The following is a 16725-nucleotide window of genomic DNA, read 5'->3' as shown; positions in this document are numbered from 1 at the left end:
AAAAGTCTCCTCCTTAATTGGTGCACAGGATTTTTTTGCAGAGCTCAGAAAATGCACAGCCTACAACCGACAGAATATGGCAATGTACAAAAGTAGAGCTCGGAAGGTGATCCCTGAGCCGCCCCTCTTTCCCCTATGGTAGGTCTGGCTCTTTAACCCAGTTTCAACACAGTCAGCCCCTCCTTCCTCAGCTGCACTGTGGCAAAACCCTCCCTCTCCAGTCTCTTGTCCAATAAGAGCCCAGCTAGCCGACACTGCCCACATTTGATTGTTCTTACAAGGAATGGTTCTGGCTGTAAAGTTGCCTCGTTTCCTGGCGCGGGAGAGAAGTGTGGTGGTGTTGAAAGAGCTCAGAAAGAAGCAAAGGTATAATCCTCTCTCTCACACACGAACACTTACGCGTGCACTGCCACTTGCATTCTCTCTCTCTCTTTCTCTCTTTCTCTCTCGCGCGCTCTCTCTCTCTTTCTTTCTTTCTCTTTCTCTCTTTCTCTTTCTCTTTCTTCTGCTGCTGGTTGCCTTTCCTTCTTCTTCTTCTCCTTCGGTTGTCTCCTTCCAGTTCTGAAACAAATTGATTGTAAGCTCGGTGGGGCAGAGAGCTCTGTAAAAGTGGCTATGTACATTGGAAGGCTGATGTAGCTGTGGTTAAAGTAGACCGTTGGGAGAGACCAGGGGGTCAAATCCCGAACTCAGCAGTGTGACTCTCACTGGGTGGCATTGGGCCAGTCGCTGTCTCAGCCTAGCCCTTCATCGCAGGGTTGTTGTGAAGGTAGCATGGAGAGGGGGAGAACCATGAAAAGGTGTAATATAAAAAAAGAATATCTAGAAAACCTGACCAGTGCTATGTATAAAGCTTTGGGAACGCATAAATATTCACTTTGCAGACTTGGATTAACTGCCATTTATGAGTCTCTGTTCCTGTGAAATCTACTTCTGCCCCAAATATCTCCCCAATGTATTTTCTTTTTTTTGAGGGGGGGAGATCCATTCAGTTGCCCCCTCTCCTCCAGCATTATATTGTCTGATGTTTCTTTAAACAACCATCAAACAAAAAAAATGTTGAGCTTTTTTTGCCATATGTCCAGATTTTCCTGGACATTAGTTATTAATTAATTTATTTTTTATTTTATTTTATTTATTTTTTCAGTCCAGACGCTACTGCTGACTGCAGTATTCTGTATACGTCCAGGAAATCTCAGATGTATGGCAAACATAAAACAAACATGTGTGGCATTGGGGGGGCCAATACCCCCCTAAACAAGGAATTCGCTTCCCCCCACAATTGCTACTTACATTGCTGGTTATTAACACATGCTGTTAGTTTACAAATATACTTTGCCCTGCTGTGCCCACATGAATTCTACCCCGCCCCCCGGTGCTGCCACTGACAACAGATTTTCTATCAACAAATCCCACAAGTTAGTACTGTGCAAAGTTCAATGCAAGGCATGCCCTCGTTTTGTTAATTGTGCCAAAAACATCTGTGCTTGCCCATTGGAGCATAGAATTATGTGATTCTATTTCAAGCCAGACTCTGCCAAAGCTTGCTGCCCAAATGAGCACAGATGCACAGATGGAGCTTCTTCTTCTGAGGCAGGATATATCCACCTGAGCATGGGCATAGCCAGGATTTTTGTTAGGGGGGCAGGCCTTTTTTTGGCAGGGGAGAACCTCAGTTAGCTATGCATTTTTATAGATTTTTATTGGTTGGGGTGGGCAGCTGCCCCTGCCTGCTCCCCCTTGGCTATGCCCATGCACATGAGCTGTGTACACGTCACTCCACATTCCCAGAAATGCACTGACTGGACTCTGGGACTAGCAGCCCCTGGCCAATAGCAGCAGCAGCTGCTGCCTTCACTTCTGATCTGGTGTCCTCTTTCAACTCTTGCTTAATTTTTGTGTGTAATAGCAGCGTGGTTGACAGCCCAGCCCGGCATTCCTAGCAGCCAGAGAGAAGAGTCCGGCAGCAACCTGACTTCAGAGGTAAACAGGATGGAGCTGACTTTCCTTTATGTTGCATTTGAGGGTGGTGTTTGGCATGTATATGAGCTGTGCATGAAGTGGATGTTTTGTGTTCCATGCATCAACTGTGTAAAGCATGATAGCCTTATTCTTCATGAATGGGGCTAATCCTCTTTTAAAGCTGTCCAAGTTGGTGGCCATCACTGCCTCCTGCAGGCAAGTTCCATAACTCTTTGTTGCATGAAGAAGTCTATTATTTTTGACCTGTTGTAAGTCAGCTTTTCTTTTTTATGAAGGGACGCGAGTGGCTTTGTGGTTTAGACAGAGCCTAGGACTTGCCGATCGGAAGGTCGGCGGTTTGAAACCCCGTGATGGGGTGAGCTCCCATTGCTCGGTCCCTGCTCCTGCCCACCTAGCAGTTCGAAAGCACATCAAGGTGCAAGTAGATAAATAGGTACCGCTCCAGCAGGAAGGTAAACGGCGTTTCCGTGCGCTGCTCTGGTTCGCCAGAAGCGGCTTAGTCATGCTGGCCACATGACCCGGAAGCTGTACGCCGGCTCCCTCGGCCAATAAAGCGAGATGAGCCCCGCAACCCCAGAGTCGGTCACGACTGGACCTAATGGTCCTGGGTCCCTTTACCTTTACCTAAGTCAGCTTTTTATATATGTCTCAGTAAGCAAGCATATATAATGCACCAATATAAGACGGGGCACACTGGCTTGTGAGTAGTACATATGAAAAAGATCTTGGAATCTTAGTAGACCACAAACTGAACATGAGTCAACAGTAAGATGCAGCAGCAAGGAAAGCTAATACATTCTAGGCTGCATCAACAGGGAAGTCGTAGTACTGCTCTATTCTGCCTTGGTCAGACCACACATGGAGTACTGTGTCCACTTTTAGGCATCACAATTTAAGAAGGATATTGAGTAGCTGGAAGGTGTGCAGAGGAGGGCGACCAAGATGATTGAGGGTCTGGCAACCAAGCCTTATGAAGAATGGTTGAGGGAGTTGGGGATGTTTAGCCTGGAATAGAGGAGGAGATATGATAGCCATCTTCCAATATCCAATGGGCTGCTATATGGAAGATGGAACAAGTTTGTTTTCTACTGCTCTGGATGGTAGAACCTGTACCAACAATTTCAGAAAGAACTTTCTGACAGTAAGAGCTGTTAGGCAGTGGAATGAACTCCCTCAGGAGGTGGTGGAATCTCCTTCCTTGGAGGTTTTTAGAGGTTGGGTGGCCTTTTGTTATGGATATTATAGCTAAAATTCCTGCATTGCATGGGGATGTGTATTTTAAGCATTTGCCCTGTTCTATCCTGTCTCTTTCAAGCTGTGGTGTTTATATTCATACCAGAGAGCTGTGTTGGAAAATTACTATTTTTCAAGCAAGGTTTCATCTATTGGAAAGGGTTTGTGTGTGTTGCAAATGAGAGTCTCAGGTCCCTACTGCAAAAGCAGAGATTCAAGCCTGCTTGACAGAGGAATTCGTTGACTGTGCAGGATTCCAAGAAACTCACTCTGATGGAATAGTGGAGGAGCCTGGAGGGGGTGGGGATGTGCACACTGGAGCTTGGAATTAGGAGCAGTGAAATAAAACCAGGCCAGCTCTCATATGCAAGTCCAAAGCTCCTAACCGCTGGCTCTTGGCAACAAAGGTGGGATATAAATGAAATAATAATAGATTGTCTCGCTTGAAGCAGACCCATTAAAATTCATGGGCCTAAGTGAGTCATGCCATTAATTTCAATTAAAGGTAGTACAAACATTGGATATAACCCAGTAATAATAATAGATTTTCTAAATGAGAGGCAGGATAAAAGCAAATGGATGATTAATGAAAAGCATAGCAGAACTCTTATCAAAACACTGGAAGCTGCTTTTTGCAGAGTCCAAACCATTGGGGTTCACATTGCTCAGTACACTGGTACCTTGGGTTAAGAACTTAATTCGTTCTGGAGGTCCGTTCTTAACCTGAAACTGTTCTTAACTTGAAGCACCACTTTAGCTAATGGGGCTTCCTGCTGCCACTGCGCCACCACTGCACGATTCCTGTTCTCATCCTGAAGCAAAGTTCTTAACCCGAGGTACTATTCCTGGGTTAGCAGAATCTGTAACCTGAAGCGTTTGTAACCGGAAGCGTCTGTAACCTGAGGTACCACTGTATTGTCAGCAATGTCTGGCAGCAGTTCTCCAGGGTTTCAAGCAGGGAGACTTTGAATTCTGCTTCTGCATGTCGAGCAGTCTAGGCATCTCTTCCCTCTCCCTGTGCAGAGACAACCTCCTCTGCTCCCTGCAGACTCTCTGGCTTGAAGTTCAGATGAAGGAAAGACACACCCAAAGTCCTGACCCTCCAGCAACTAGAACCACCCTTCCACACACCCCTCCCCGCAACTCTGCTATCCAAAATTGAATTGCCCCAGGGCTTGGCCAAATGAAGACACACAATTAAGAGGTGTCTAGTACAATACAAGTTAAAACCTGAATATGAGTTTTGTTGCCTCATTTAGAGTTCATTTAATATGGAGCAGTGTTTTTGAGAATGTGTTCTGAGGGATTCGGTTTTTTTCTTAAGCTTGTTGGGGTTCCTCAGAGAGAAACAGAGGTGCAGCTGGGTAATTTTAGGCACCTGAATGTATGATTTTACAGCACCCCAACCCTTTAAATGACCATGAGAATGATGTAAGTGGAAAAGCACCCAAGTTGAAGTTTCTCTTCTTCCTCCTCTCCATCACCTTTCCTTTACAACTGCTTCTAACACCCTCATCACTACAGGAAGAAAGCAGTGTTCGCTTCTGCTACCCTCAGGCTAAACACATTGACTTGGGAATGATAAGCACCCATTTGTTAAAGAGAAGGATTTCGACTCCATAGACTGGCGAGTTGCATCAACGCCTTTTCTTTCTTCTCCAGATCGCTATGGCCACCTTGAAGCAGGCATTTCGAATTGCCTCTTCCTTCCAACCGCCATGTCCCTGGCGACACATACGACTCTTTAGCAGCAGGACGACAGGCCAGCAGTCTGAAAAGAGTGTCCCTTACCAGAAGACCTTGAAGGAAGAGGCCCCTCAGGGCCAAGGGCCCACCAAGCCAGTCCCAGCATCTGCTGACGTGGTGGTGGTGGGCGGAGGCAGCTTAGGGTGCCAGACCACCTATCATCTTGCTAAGATGGGGGTGACTAACGTTGTCTTACTAGAAAGGGACCGCTTGACCTCAGGGACCACCTGGCACACAGCAGGTAAAGGGAAAGGGGAAAGAAATGTAATTAGATTTCTGGAGAGGCCTGTGGAGGCTCTGTCTGCTGGCTGTGCCAGAGAGTATGATGATGATTTGTTATATTTCTGATATGACCTGAAGTAGAGTCTCCATCTCTGTCATTCAGCCTGGACATTGAAGTCCAGCACTGAGGGCCTTCTGGCAGTTCCCTCACTGTGAGAAGTGAGGTTACAGGAAACCAGGTAGAGGGCCTTCTCAGTAATGGTGCCCACCTTGTGGAACGACTTCTCATCAGATGTCAAGGAAGTAAACAACTGTCTGACTTTTAGAAGACACCTGAAGGCAAAAACCTCCCTGGAAAGGGAAGTTTTTAATGTTTGGTGTTTTATTACAGGGGTGAGCAAACTTTTTCAGCAGGGGGCTGGTCCACTGTCCCTCAGACTATATCAGGGCCCGGACTATGTTTTGGAAAAAAATAATGAATGATTTCCTATGCCCCACAAATAACCCAGAGATGCATTTTAAATAAAAGCACACATTCTACTCATGTAAAAGCACGCTGATTCCCGGATTGTTCATGGGCCAGATTTAGAAGGTGATAGGGCTGGATCTAGCCAGTTTGCCTACCCATGTTTTATTATGTTTTCATATCCACTGGAAGCTGCTCACAGTGGCTGGGGCAACCCAGTCAGATGGGTGGTGTACATTCATTCATTCATTCATTCATTCATTTACTTACAGTATTTGTAGCCTGCTCTTCAATCTTAGAGAGGGGAATGAAGTAATAAAAATTAACAGAAAAACAACAATATTCAAAAATTATCAAAAAAAAAGCCCCCACGGGTCCAATAAACAACTTAATGAAGTAAAGTAAAAACAAACAAAACAAAACTACAATGTAAAAAAAATCCAACAAAACTCAATGATTCAGCCATAAAGTAAGAAGGCAAAAACTACAATGCAAAAAAATGAAAGCTTCCAATATTTATTTATTTGTTTTACCAAATTTCAGCCCCGCTTTTTCTCCAAAGAGCTTAGGTTGGTGTTCACACGTCTCTGCACCACTCACAGCGACTCTGATGCAAGGTGCATCTCTGTGGGGGAGGCAGCGCTGCAGCTTAGGGTCTGCTGCAGAGAATGCCTGAATTTAAGAGCATAAGTAGAACTTTGCTGGATCAGGCCAATGGCCCAAGTAGTCCAGCATCCTGTTTTCACAGTTGCCAACCAGATGCTTGTGCAGGTCCTGGAAGCAATAGCGCTCTGCCCACCTGCAGTTCTTAGCAACTGGTATTTGGAGGCGTACCACCTCTGTCAGTGGAGGCAGAACATAGACGTCATGGCTAGTCGAATCCTGTTTTCAAGCCATCCAAGTTGATGGCCATTTCTGCCTCCTGCAGGAGGGATGGCAGCGGCAGTTGTTCTTTTCTGACGAATTTCATCCCTGTGCTCATAGAGGATGCTCCCTTCTCCTGGCAGAGACAAGAGATCCTGATCACTGATAGTTTATGCATGCCTTAAATGTGGCACAGTGTCCAATTTCCCCTGCTCATTGAAGAACAGGGATACCAGAAAATTCTGATGGAAACAGGAATGGGAAAATGGTCAGTGTTGCCTTACTTTCCCCACGTCTGGAACAGAAACAGATCTAGCAAATATAAATCGGTATTTGCTATTGTCGTCTTCGGTTTGCAAACTGAACCATTGTGGAATGGAAACAGTGCTTTGTGTTCTGAACCTGGGCCACAATGGAAACTGACACCTTCTTGCATCCATATTGAATAATAGTTTACCTCCTACCCTTCCTGTCTCGCTTAGGCCTGCTGTGGCAATTGCGCCCCAGTGATGTGGAGGTTGAACTATTGGCTCATACTCGTACTGTCGTTAGCCAGGACCTAGAGCAGGAGACAGGCCTCCACACAGGATGGATTCAAAATGGTGGCCTCTTCATTGCCTCTAACAAGCAAAGATTGGACGAATACAAAAGGCTCATGTCTGTAAGTAGAAAATGTCCTAGCTGGTTCCTCTCCTCTGTTGAGGAGGGAGGGCCTGAGGAGCTAATTCTGTCCCATTTCAGATCCTGCTTGCAGGTTTCCCACTGGGGCATTTAGCTGGCTGCTGTGAGGACAGAACTCTGCCTGATCCACTAGTCAGTCTCTTGGATGTTGTTTTGTGAGACACTTGTCCTCTTGATATGCTTTCTAGCTAGGTAAAGTTTATGGTATTGAATCGTATGTCCTATCGCCTGGGGAAACAAAAGACCTGTATCCTTTGATGAATGTGGATGACCTCTATGGCACACTCTACGTCCCCAAGGATGGCACAATGGATCCTGCTGGGACCTGTACGACCCTTGCCCGGGCAGCCACTGCCCGAGGAGCTCTGGTGAGTCACGAGGGCCATAAAGCTCACTGGGTGACCTTGGGCCAGTAATTGTCTCTTATCCTAACCTACCTCACAGGGTTGTTGTGAGGATAAAATGGAGAGGGGGAGAACTGTGTATGCCTCCTTGAAGAAGGGTGGGGTTTAAGTGCAGGAATGAAAAACATGCAGCTTCTTTGCCACTTTGCTTTGTCTAGGTGATTGAGAATTGCCCTGTGATAGGCATTGAATTAAGGGAGGATGATATGGGAGCCCGACGGGTAGCAGCTGTAGTGACAGACCATGGAACCATCCAGACTCCCTGTGTGGTGAACTGCATGGGTAAGAAAAATGTCTCCTCCTTCCAGATTCTAGGACCACGATCCATTGGGGTTCCTTCTATCTTGGTCCATTTCAATTAGCATTGTCTACATTGACTAGCAGAAGCTTTCCAGGGTTTCATACAGCGGATCTCTCCCACCCTACCTGGAGATGCCACTAGGGATTGAATCTGAGACCTTCTGCATGCAAAGCAGATGCTTTGCCAGTGTGCTGCCTTATCCTGAGTCAGGCCATTAGTCCTTCTAGCTCTACACTGCCTGGTAGCTGCTCTCCAGGGTTTCAGATGGAGACTTTCCCAGTACTAACTGAGTCTTCTTCATGCAAAGAGCTATGGCCTTTGTCAAGCAAACCAGAAGCTGATGTGAGCTCAGTGCATCAACGAGTCTTTCCCACCCAGAAGGCATCCCTGATTGCTGTGGTCATCCAATGGTAGATCTTCCTTCTCCCAACAGGTGTGTGGGCCCAATCCTTGGGGAAGATGGCCGGTGTTAATGTGCCGCTTGTTGCAATGCACCATGCATATGTCGTCACAGAGAGGATAGAAGGGATCCAGGTTAGTGGATTGCAGATACTAGTTTTTAATCCAGTGCTTTCTAACTTTCTTAGTTTTTCTCTCTTGTGTGTACCACAGCATTACCCTTTGTTGAAGATTGCTCATGGTTTTTACTGATTGAAGAGTGTGATATAAATATTGGGTTTTATCCAACCAGTCATATGCAGAGTAGAACCACTGAAATTATTAGACATTATTGTGGATTACTGACTAGTGAAATGCTAGGGGAGATTAGGTGATTTTTGTTTTAACCCAACCTAAAACTGTAACGGCTATCCCTGCAAGAAAACCACTGCATCTATTTTTCTGAAATTTGGTGAGAACTGTGCCTCTGGAAGGGACAATCTTGCCTGCAAATTTCATCCAATTCTGCTGAATTTTTTTTATGGTTGTGGGTGTGGTGGTGTGTGTGCATAATCTGCAATTTGATGGGGCTACACCAAGCTTGCAAATTTTGTCCTGTGATAAGGAGAATAGCTGCAGTTTCCACCCCCCCACAATCCACCTCCCTCCAATAATGAATAGTGGGGAAATGAAACAGGCTCAGACAGACCCCAAGCTGAACTGAGCAGCCAATGTAGCACCTTCTCTGAAGTTGGGCTATTTTACAAAGCCCCAAATCAGGGTCCGCACTGAATTTTGTGATGTGTGCCTGCCTGTAATTTTTAGGCAGTCTCAAGAAGGTTTATTCCTCAAATTGCCACTAGATGTCCTTCTAAGACCCTCTAATGCAGCCCAGGAGAGGCTAGTGCTTTGCATCAGTGATTGCTGTGGAAGACGTCTCACATCCCTTAGTGGCGGATTGGGGTGTGTGTGTCCTTTTCTTCTTCACCAAATCACTTTACAGTGTAGCCGATGTAGGATCCTATGCTCCTCACTTTACTCTAGCCCCTCCAGGGGCCACTTGGTGAGCTTAATCGGATGGCTATTACTTTGGTTGCTACCACTATCATGACCACTAATTTTGTATCTTGCCTTTCCTCCCAAAGGAGTCCAGGGCAGCAAACGCATCAGTAACTATATCATTAAAAATGCTTTTGCAAAAACAGTTCAAAGCAATAACACTAACTGAACTAGTAATTTCAGCATTTGCAGGGGGCGCATGGTTTCATCAGGCCGCCCCACATATCTGCCTGGCAGCCTCGTTCTGCATTAGCTGTACACTCCAGATTGCCTTCAAGGGCAGCCCCACATACAATGCACTCTGGTAGTATGGATGGGAGGTCACCAGAGCACCAGGCAAGGCTGCTCAGTTGTGTGGCGAGTTCCTGCCCCCCCAGTGGAAATAAAGACACATGACACAATTATTAAGGTTAATGGGCTAATTAAGGCCACAACTTTATTGGTTACAGGTGATGAGCGGTATTGGCTTAGGCATTGGTCCTAGTTGGAGGCAGCAAAAGAGGGAGATCCCAGGTCATGCCTGCGTTAAATAGGGCAGCCACGCCCCCCGAGCCAGCCAATTGGCTGTCCGGGGGGTGATGCGGCCGGTGATTCCCTCTATAGTGCGGAGGCTGAGCGCCAGCCGCCACGCGTGTGGTGGGGGCACGAAGCCCGCAACACCACCTCCTTTTGCAGGGCAGAAGTGGCTTTGCTCCAGCTTTACCATAGGGTCTACATCTACCCTAAAACATCCCCATGAATCAAGAGCTTCTGGAGTGAGACTCTGGGGTGTCAAAGGGAAGAAATCGGTCAGGGGACAGAGCACATGGAAAGCCTGGCAGGATGACAATGCAAGCCCACTGAGTCTAGCATCCTCTTCTTGCCATAGCCAAGCATCATCACTGCAAAACTAACAATATACATACAGTGCTTCTGTTGAAATCAGAAGGTGATTCTGATATTTCATCACCTTTTGAAAGCATCCCCCCCAAGTGATTTTAGGAAATTAATTTGATTCATTGATGGCCGTTTGGTCTGCATTTTATGACTTTATAATTTTACAAAGTTGCGATTTTGCTGTATATCACCATAATGTATATCGTCATTTATAAACAATCTATAAATAAATAAATCCAGGAGCAGAAAAAAAACATACATTCTGCTATCAGAGCTCTTAAAATCACAGTAGGCCTTAAAATGATTGTAAAGCACCCAGGAAAATAAAAATAAAAAAGGTTGGGCACCAGGTGACACAGTTAAAAACAAACAAACAAGCAAACACTGTGTGTGTGTGTGTGTGTGAACATGCTGTGTCTTCCCCCAGATTTGTTAGTTTTTCCTCTTTGGGTATTTTTAGAACATGCCAAATGTTCGAGATCATGACACCTCCGTGTATCTGCGTCTCCAAGGCGATGCCCTTTCTGTGGGTGGATATGAGTCAAATCCCATCTTCTGGGAGGAGGTGAGTGGTGTTCATAAGGAATTTTAAAAAGCACAGCACTGCATGAGGCTGGGAAGAGAGAGGTGTGTGTGTGTGTGTTGAACAAGGTGCTTAAAACACTACATTTTACAAGCCCAGACGACTTTGAAATCAGAGATGTTTCTGGAGGATTTTGAAGGCACCACCTTGGTCTACCTTGAAGAGGTGCCGTTAAAATTCCAGGGCTTGCACAAAGAACCTGCTGGCGTGTGAACCAGTCCCCGCTTAAGAAAGCTGTGTGTGAACTCTTGCACAGATATTGGAGCCCCTCCTTGAGGTGGAGAAAGGGATTGCAGCACTGTCACCTGTGATGGGCAGGCAGTGTGGACAGGTCAGGCTTGGTATGGACATAAGAAGAGCCTTCTGTATCAGGCCAGTGGCCCACCTAGTCCAGCATCCTGTTCGAATGACCAAGTGGGAAACCCACAAGCAGGTTCTGAGCACAAGAGCCCTCTTCCCCTCCAGTGGTTTCCAGCAACAGGTATTCAGAAGTGTTTTTGCCTCTGTTCATGGAGGCAGAGTGTAGCAATCATGGCTAGTAGCCCTCAATAGCTCTCTCCTTCCTGAAATGAAGGACATGGGCTTCTGTCTTGACCATAGCAGGACAGCATTGGACTGGCAATCACAGCTGTCCAAAACTGAATCCCCATCTTTGAAAACTTCTTGAGGGGGCAGAACATTTGGAAATGAGCATGCTGGCTCTTTCAGGTGCTGGACAAGTTTGCTTTTGGCCTCTTTGATCTGGATTGGGATGTGTTTACACAGCACATTGAAGGTGCCATCAACCGAGTTCCAGTGCTGGAGAAAACCGGAATCAAATCCACAGTCTGTGGCCCAGGTAAGGATATTCCAGGCCCATAAAAGCATGGCACAGGATTTAGAGACAGTCTGCAACCCTAACACCATTTACCTGAGAAAAAGACCCTTGAATCTAACAGCACTTTATTCTCATTAGTTGTAGCCAGGAGTTGACAGCTAGTTTTGGATAGAAGCAAAAGACCTTCATTGCCCAAACCTCATCTCATTTTAATCAATGGTATATCCAGGTCAGAGCCATTGGTCCACCTAGCTCAATATTGTTGACACTGACTGGCAGTGTCTTTCCAGGGTTTCAGGAAGGGAATTTCTCCCAGCCCTACTAGGAGATGGCAGGGATTGAACCTGGGGCCTTCTTGCAAGCAGGATTCTAGTCCTTGTGGTTTCTGAATAAAGGGCTGGATTAAATAGGAGTGCAGAGAGGTGCCTTGTATTGAGTCAAACCATTAGTCTGCCTTGCTCAGTGTTGTCAACACTGACTGGCAGCTGGTCTCTCTGTGGTACCTGCCCAGGCTATCCCAGCCCCACCGGGAAATACTGCAGAGGTTTGAACCTAGGACCTTCTACATGCAAAGCAGATGCTCTACCAGTGAGCCACGACCTTTCAGAGGCAAAAGGCAAGCTGACATTCATTGAAATCCCATATACAAAAGCTGCAAACACTGGCAGTTGAATCTTATCTTAGCATCCTCTGCTGCAGCTGAGACTAATTTAGGAGGTACAGGACAGGCTGCATGAAGCACATATGCCCAGCTCTGCCATCTCGCCAACAGGGACTTAAGATGAGACACTTCATTCCGTTCTGCATGGTATTCATTGCCTGCAGACCCATTTCCACTTCACTGCAGTTTTACCTTCCACCAAAACCAGCATTATTTATGCTGCTGTCTACTGCGGGCAAAATGATGTAACTTTCATAATACAGTGGTGCCTCGCAAGACAAAAAGAATCCGTTCTGTGATTCTCTTCGTCTAGCGGTTTTTTCGTCTTGCGAAGCAAGCCCATTGACGGATTAGCGGATTAGCGCTATTAGCGGCTTTTAGCGGCTTATCGGATCAGCTGATAAGCGGCTTAGCGGCTTAGAAAAGGGGGGGAGGGAAAAAACCCCGCAGGAACTCGCAAGACATTGTCATCTTGCGAAGCAATCCCATAGGAGATTCGTTTTGCGAAGCACCTCCAAAACGGAAAACTCTTTCGTCTAGCGAGTTTTCCGTCTTGCGAGGCATTCGTCTTGCGGGGCACCACTGTAACTTATGTCTACTCTGGTGTCATTATTTTATTCCAACCCCTCCATTTCAGCGAAAAGGAAACACTATACAAATGAGGGGAAGGGGGAAATAAATAAATAAGTTTTATTTATTACATTTACCGTATTTTTCACTCTATAAGACACACTTTTCCCCCTTCAAAAATTAAGGGGAAATGTGTGTGCGTCTTATGGAGTGAATGCAGGCTCCTTGGCTTCAGCGATAGTAACTTGAAGCCTCCAAAGTGCAGAGGGAGAGCTCCCCCCCCCACTCCGGAGGCTTCGCATTGCTTTCGCTGAAGCCGCCTGAAGCCTCCGGAGCGCAGCGGGAACTCCCGCTGCACTCCGGAGGCTTCAGGCAGCTATCCACAAGCCTTCGGAGCACAGCTAGAGTTCCCACTGTGCTCCGAAGGCTTGAGGATAGCCGCCTGAAGCCTGGAGAGTGGGAGGGGTCGGTGCACACTGATCCCTCTTGCTCTCCAGGCTTCGCTTCGCTGGAGAGGCGCTGCACAGTTTTCCCTCTCTGCGCAGCGCCCCTTCAGGGAAGCGGGAGGAGAAATGGAAGGGGCTCCGTTTCTCCTGCCACTTCGCTGAAGGGGTGCTGCGCAGAGAGGGGGAGAATCCCCCCCCCGTTCTCCCGCTCCTATGGTCTGGTGCGTCCTATAGAGCGAAAAATACGGTATATGCCTCCTTTTCCTTCAAGGAGCTCAGGGTAGTTTACATGACCCCCCCCCCCATTTTATCCTCACAACAATCCTGTGAGGGTAGGTTAGGTTGAGAGAGTGAGCTTCATGACTAAGTGGGGATTCAAACCTAGGTCTCCCAAGTTATAATCCAACACTCTAACCATTGCACCATACTGTTGGCTGGCTGAAAGCAGCAGCAGCATCAGTTAATACCAACCCCATTTGCTGGAATGATTTCAGTTCCAGATATGGGATGAATAAGCAATTTATGCTCCAGTTTCTATTTGTGTTGGAATTTTATGACATCCCTCCCTTCCACCTTTCCACATGGGGCATCTTCCTCCCTCAGTCTCATGGAGAGGCTGGCCCAGGGAGTGAGAAAAGAAGTTAAAGCTTCCTACTAGGGAATAGGACTGGAAGGGTTTGAATGACTGTTGTCCTGGTTTAGGAGTTAGGTAAAAGAAAAAGCTGATTTTTAAACTCAGAGGGTGGTGACAAAAGGGGAGAGAGGTTCTCAGAGCAGAAGAATGTCATGATTGCTAGTCCTAAAGGTGGCACCAGAGTTCTGTTTTCTTGACAGCCAAATTAGCTAGAGAAAGAGGAGATAGTTGCCAGGCTACATTAGTCAGGCGGCATTTGCCTGGAACTCTTATTTATATACAGTTTGCTATCCATTTTCATAAACCAAACCAAACAGGATCTTGAACCAAAGAGTTTACAGTCTAATGGGGAGAAGGAAGACTTCTATCACACCAACACTATCCATCTAATGCACTGTGATATGGCATTAAGCAATCAAGAGTTCTGTACTTTGTTAATAATAATAATAGTTTATTATTTGTACCCCGCCTATCTCGCTGGGTTTCCCCAGCCACTCTGGGCGGCTTCCAACAAGGATTGAAAATACATCAAATGTCACACATTAAAAACTTCCCTGAACAGGGCTGCCTTCAGATGTCTTCTAAATGTCAGGTAGTTGTTTATCTCTTTGACATCTGATGGGAGGGTGTTCCTCAGGGCATGTGCCACTACTGAGAAGGACCTGTGCCTGGTTCCCTGTAGCTTTGCTTCTCGCAGGGAGGGAACCGCCAGAAGGCCCTCAGCACTGGATCTTAGTGTCCGGGCAGAACAATGGGGGTGGAGACGCTCCTTCAGGTATACTGGACCGAGGCCATTTAGGGCTTTAAAGGTCAGCACCAAAACTTTGAATTGTTCTTAGAGTTGCTAGGAGACTCCTATTATCTTCAGAGAGCTAAAATTCTCAGAATGACTTAACAACCCCTCTTCACAGGAAACTCTGGGAACTATAGCTCTGTGAGGGGAGTTGGGGCTGCCCAAGCACCCTTAATGAATGGCAGTTCCCAGAATTCTTCTGGGGAAGCCACGGCCATTTAAAGTAGTACTGTAGTGCTTTACATGTATGCTGTGAATATGGCCATAATTGTTCAGTAGTGGTAGGGTGTAAGATTCCTAGCAAATTTCAAAAGCCTGCTCTTGGATCTTACAACCATCAAAGCTGGTTGCCATCATTGCTCTGGTGGGACTGAGTTCCATAGTTTAACTATGTGGTGCATGAAAAATGTTGTTGTTGTTGTTGCTGCTGCTCTTTCTTTCTCTAGTCTGCAAACAATGTATAAATTTCAATTTAAAAAAAAAATGTTTTGCCATTTGATTTCCACTGAAATTTACATAAATGGTTGTGTAGGGTATGTAAATACCTATGTAAGCTGTGTAACACTCGTTAAATTGCAGACAGAGGGACAGATAATGGAGCATTTGGCAGTTACTGAGCTGCAGGGGAATGGAAACAGTGCTGATTGTGACAGGTAACTGATCAGAACAGCAATCGCTACCTTCGTAACATCCATAGCAGGGGTGCCCTGGGGAGAAGAAACAATTGCAAAGCATATAACCAGCTGGGTATTAACCATACCCATGATCTCTCTCAAAAAACATGCCACATGCCAGAGAGAGTGATAGATTGTTGACCTGGATAGCAATATGGAGACATAACCCTGATACGCTTGTGTTGGTGGTAGCCAGTATTGTGCTCTTCAGATGTTGTTGGACTCCCAACTTCCAGCAGTCAGCATGATCAATGGTAAGGGGTCATGAGGGTTATAGCCCCGCAATGTCTAGAGGATGCTGCATTTGCTATGCACTGTGCCCCATTCTTGCATTTTAGATACCCTACTGCTGATTTTCTTCCCTATTTTCAATGTTGCTGCTATAATGATAACCTGCATTTTACTGGAAAATGTCTTCTGTTATGTATTGCTTATTATAATAATTGTATGTATACAATGGTTTTGATTTTTGTATTGGACAGATATTATATGTTCTGCTTTTTAAACCACCATGGGACCTTCTTTATTCATGGAAATTCCATGCTTCGTGGAAAGCATGGCCTCCATGGGGCTGTCCCTGAATAAGTCTGGCCCAACTCATAACCATGGACATGCCTTGGACCTGGTGTTCACCTCTATGGATGTGGGTGATCTGACACTAAGTAAAAGCAAAACTAAAGAAGTGCCGTGGTCAGATCACTTCCTGGTGCAACTGGACTTCTCTGTGACCCTACTCCACTGCAGGGAGGATGGTCCACCCCTGCCACTTAATGGATACAAATGGTTTCCAGAGAGTGGTAGGGGATGCTTTATCCCATGTTGATGGCCTTTCAGATGATTCCTTGGTGGCCCACTGGAATGTGGAGTTAACCAGGGCTATTGACTGTTTGGTTCCAAAGTGCCCTCTCCGATTGCATGGAGCCCGGACAGCCCTGTGGTTTTCCATTGATCTGAGGGCAATGAAACAATCGCTGATATGGCTAGAGCGCCGGTGGCAGATAACTCATTCTGAAGCTGACCGGACACGGGTTAGAGCTCAATGTCGAACCTACCAAGTGGCGGTAGTGACGGCGAAGAAGACTTTCTTCACTGCCTCTATTGCATCTTCAGAAAACAGCAGCAGGAGGTGCCTTCAGGTGGTTCGCAATTTAGCAGAACCACCTGCTACATTGGGGCCCAGTACGGGCCACATGATCTCCTGCAATGATTTTGCAAAGTTTTTTTGCAGATAAAGTTGCTCAGATTCGGGAAGAGGTAGACTCCACCATGGGAGCAGGGCTGGGGCGGGAGGGTGCTAGAGTCCTGTCTAGTCAAGTTGCGTGGGATCAATTCCA

The 16725-nt window shown here is 46.3% G+C and overlaps 1 protein-coding gene across 1 annotated transcript in view; it reads left to right on the top strand.

Annotated features, from left to right (window-relative positions):
• Positions 1 to 273: 273 nt before the first annotated feature.
• Positions 274 to 16725, top strand: part of SARDH (sarcosine dehydrogenase) — a 56323-nt gene continuing 39871 nt past the window's right edge. Inside the window, exons 1-9 of the mRNA XM_081178705.1 lie at positions 274 to 366; positions 1910 to 1983; positions 4879 to 5203; positions 6997 to 7175; positions 7384 to 7563; positions 7758 to 7881; positions 8334 to 8434; positions 10674 to 10778; positions 11505 to 11634. Of these exons, the coding sequence (XP_081034831.1) occupies positions 4885 to 5203; positions 6997 to 7175; positions 7384 to 7563; positions 7758 to 7881; positions 8334 to 8434; positions 10674 to 10778; positions 11505 to 11634 (1138 nt within the window). The 5' untranslated portion in view covers positions 274 to 366; positions 1910 to 1983; positions 4879 to 4884. The remainder of the gene's footprint in view (positions 367 to 1909; positions 1984 to 4878; positions 5204 to 6996; positions 7176 to 7383; positions 7564 to 7757; positions 7882 to 8333; positions 8435 to 10673; positions 10779 to 11504; positions 11635 to 16725) is intronic.

Source organism: Podarcis bocagei (genome assembly GCF_964188305.1).
Source record: "Podarcis bocagei genome assembly, chromosome: Z".
NCBI classification, from domain to species: domain Eukaryota; kingdom Metazoa; phylum Chordata; class Lepidosauria; order Squamata; family Lacertidae; genus Podarcis; species Podarcis bocagei.
The sequence above is the reverse complement of the archived record's forward strand: the minus strand, read 5'-3'. Positions and strand labels throughout refer to the sequence as shown.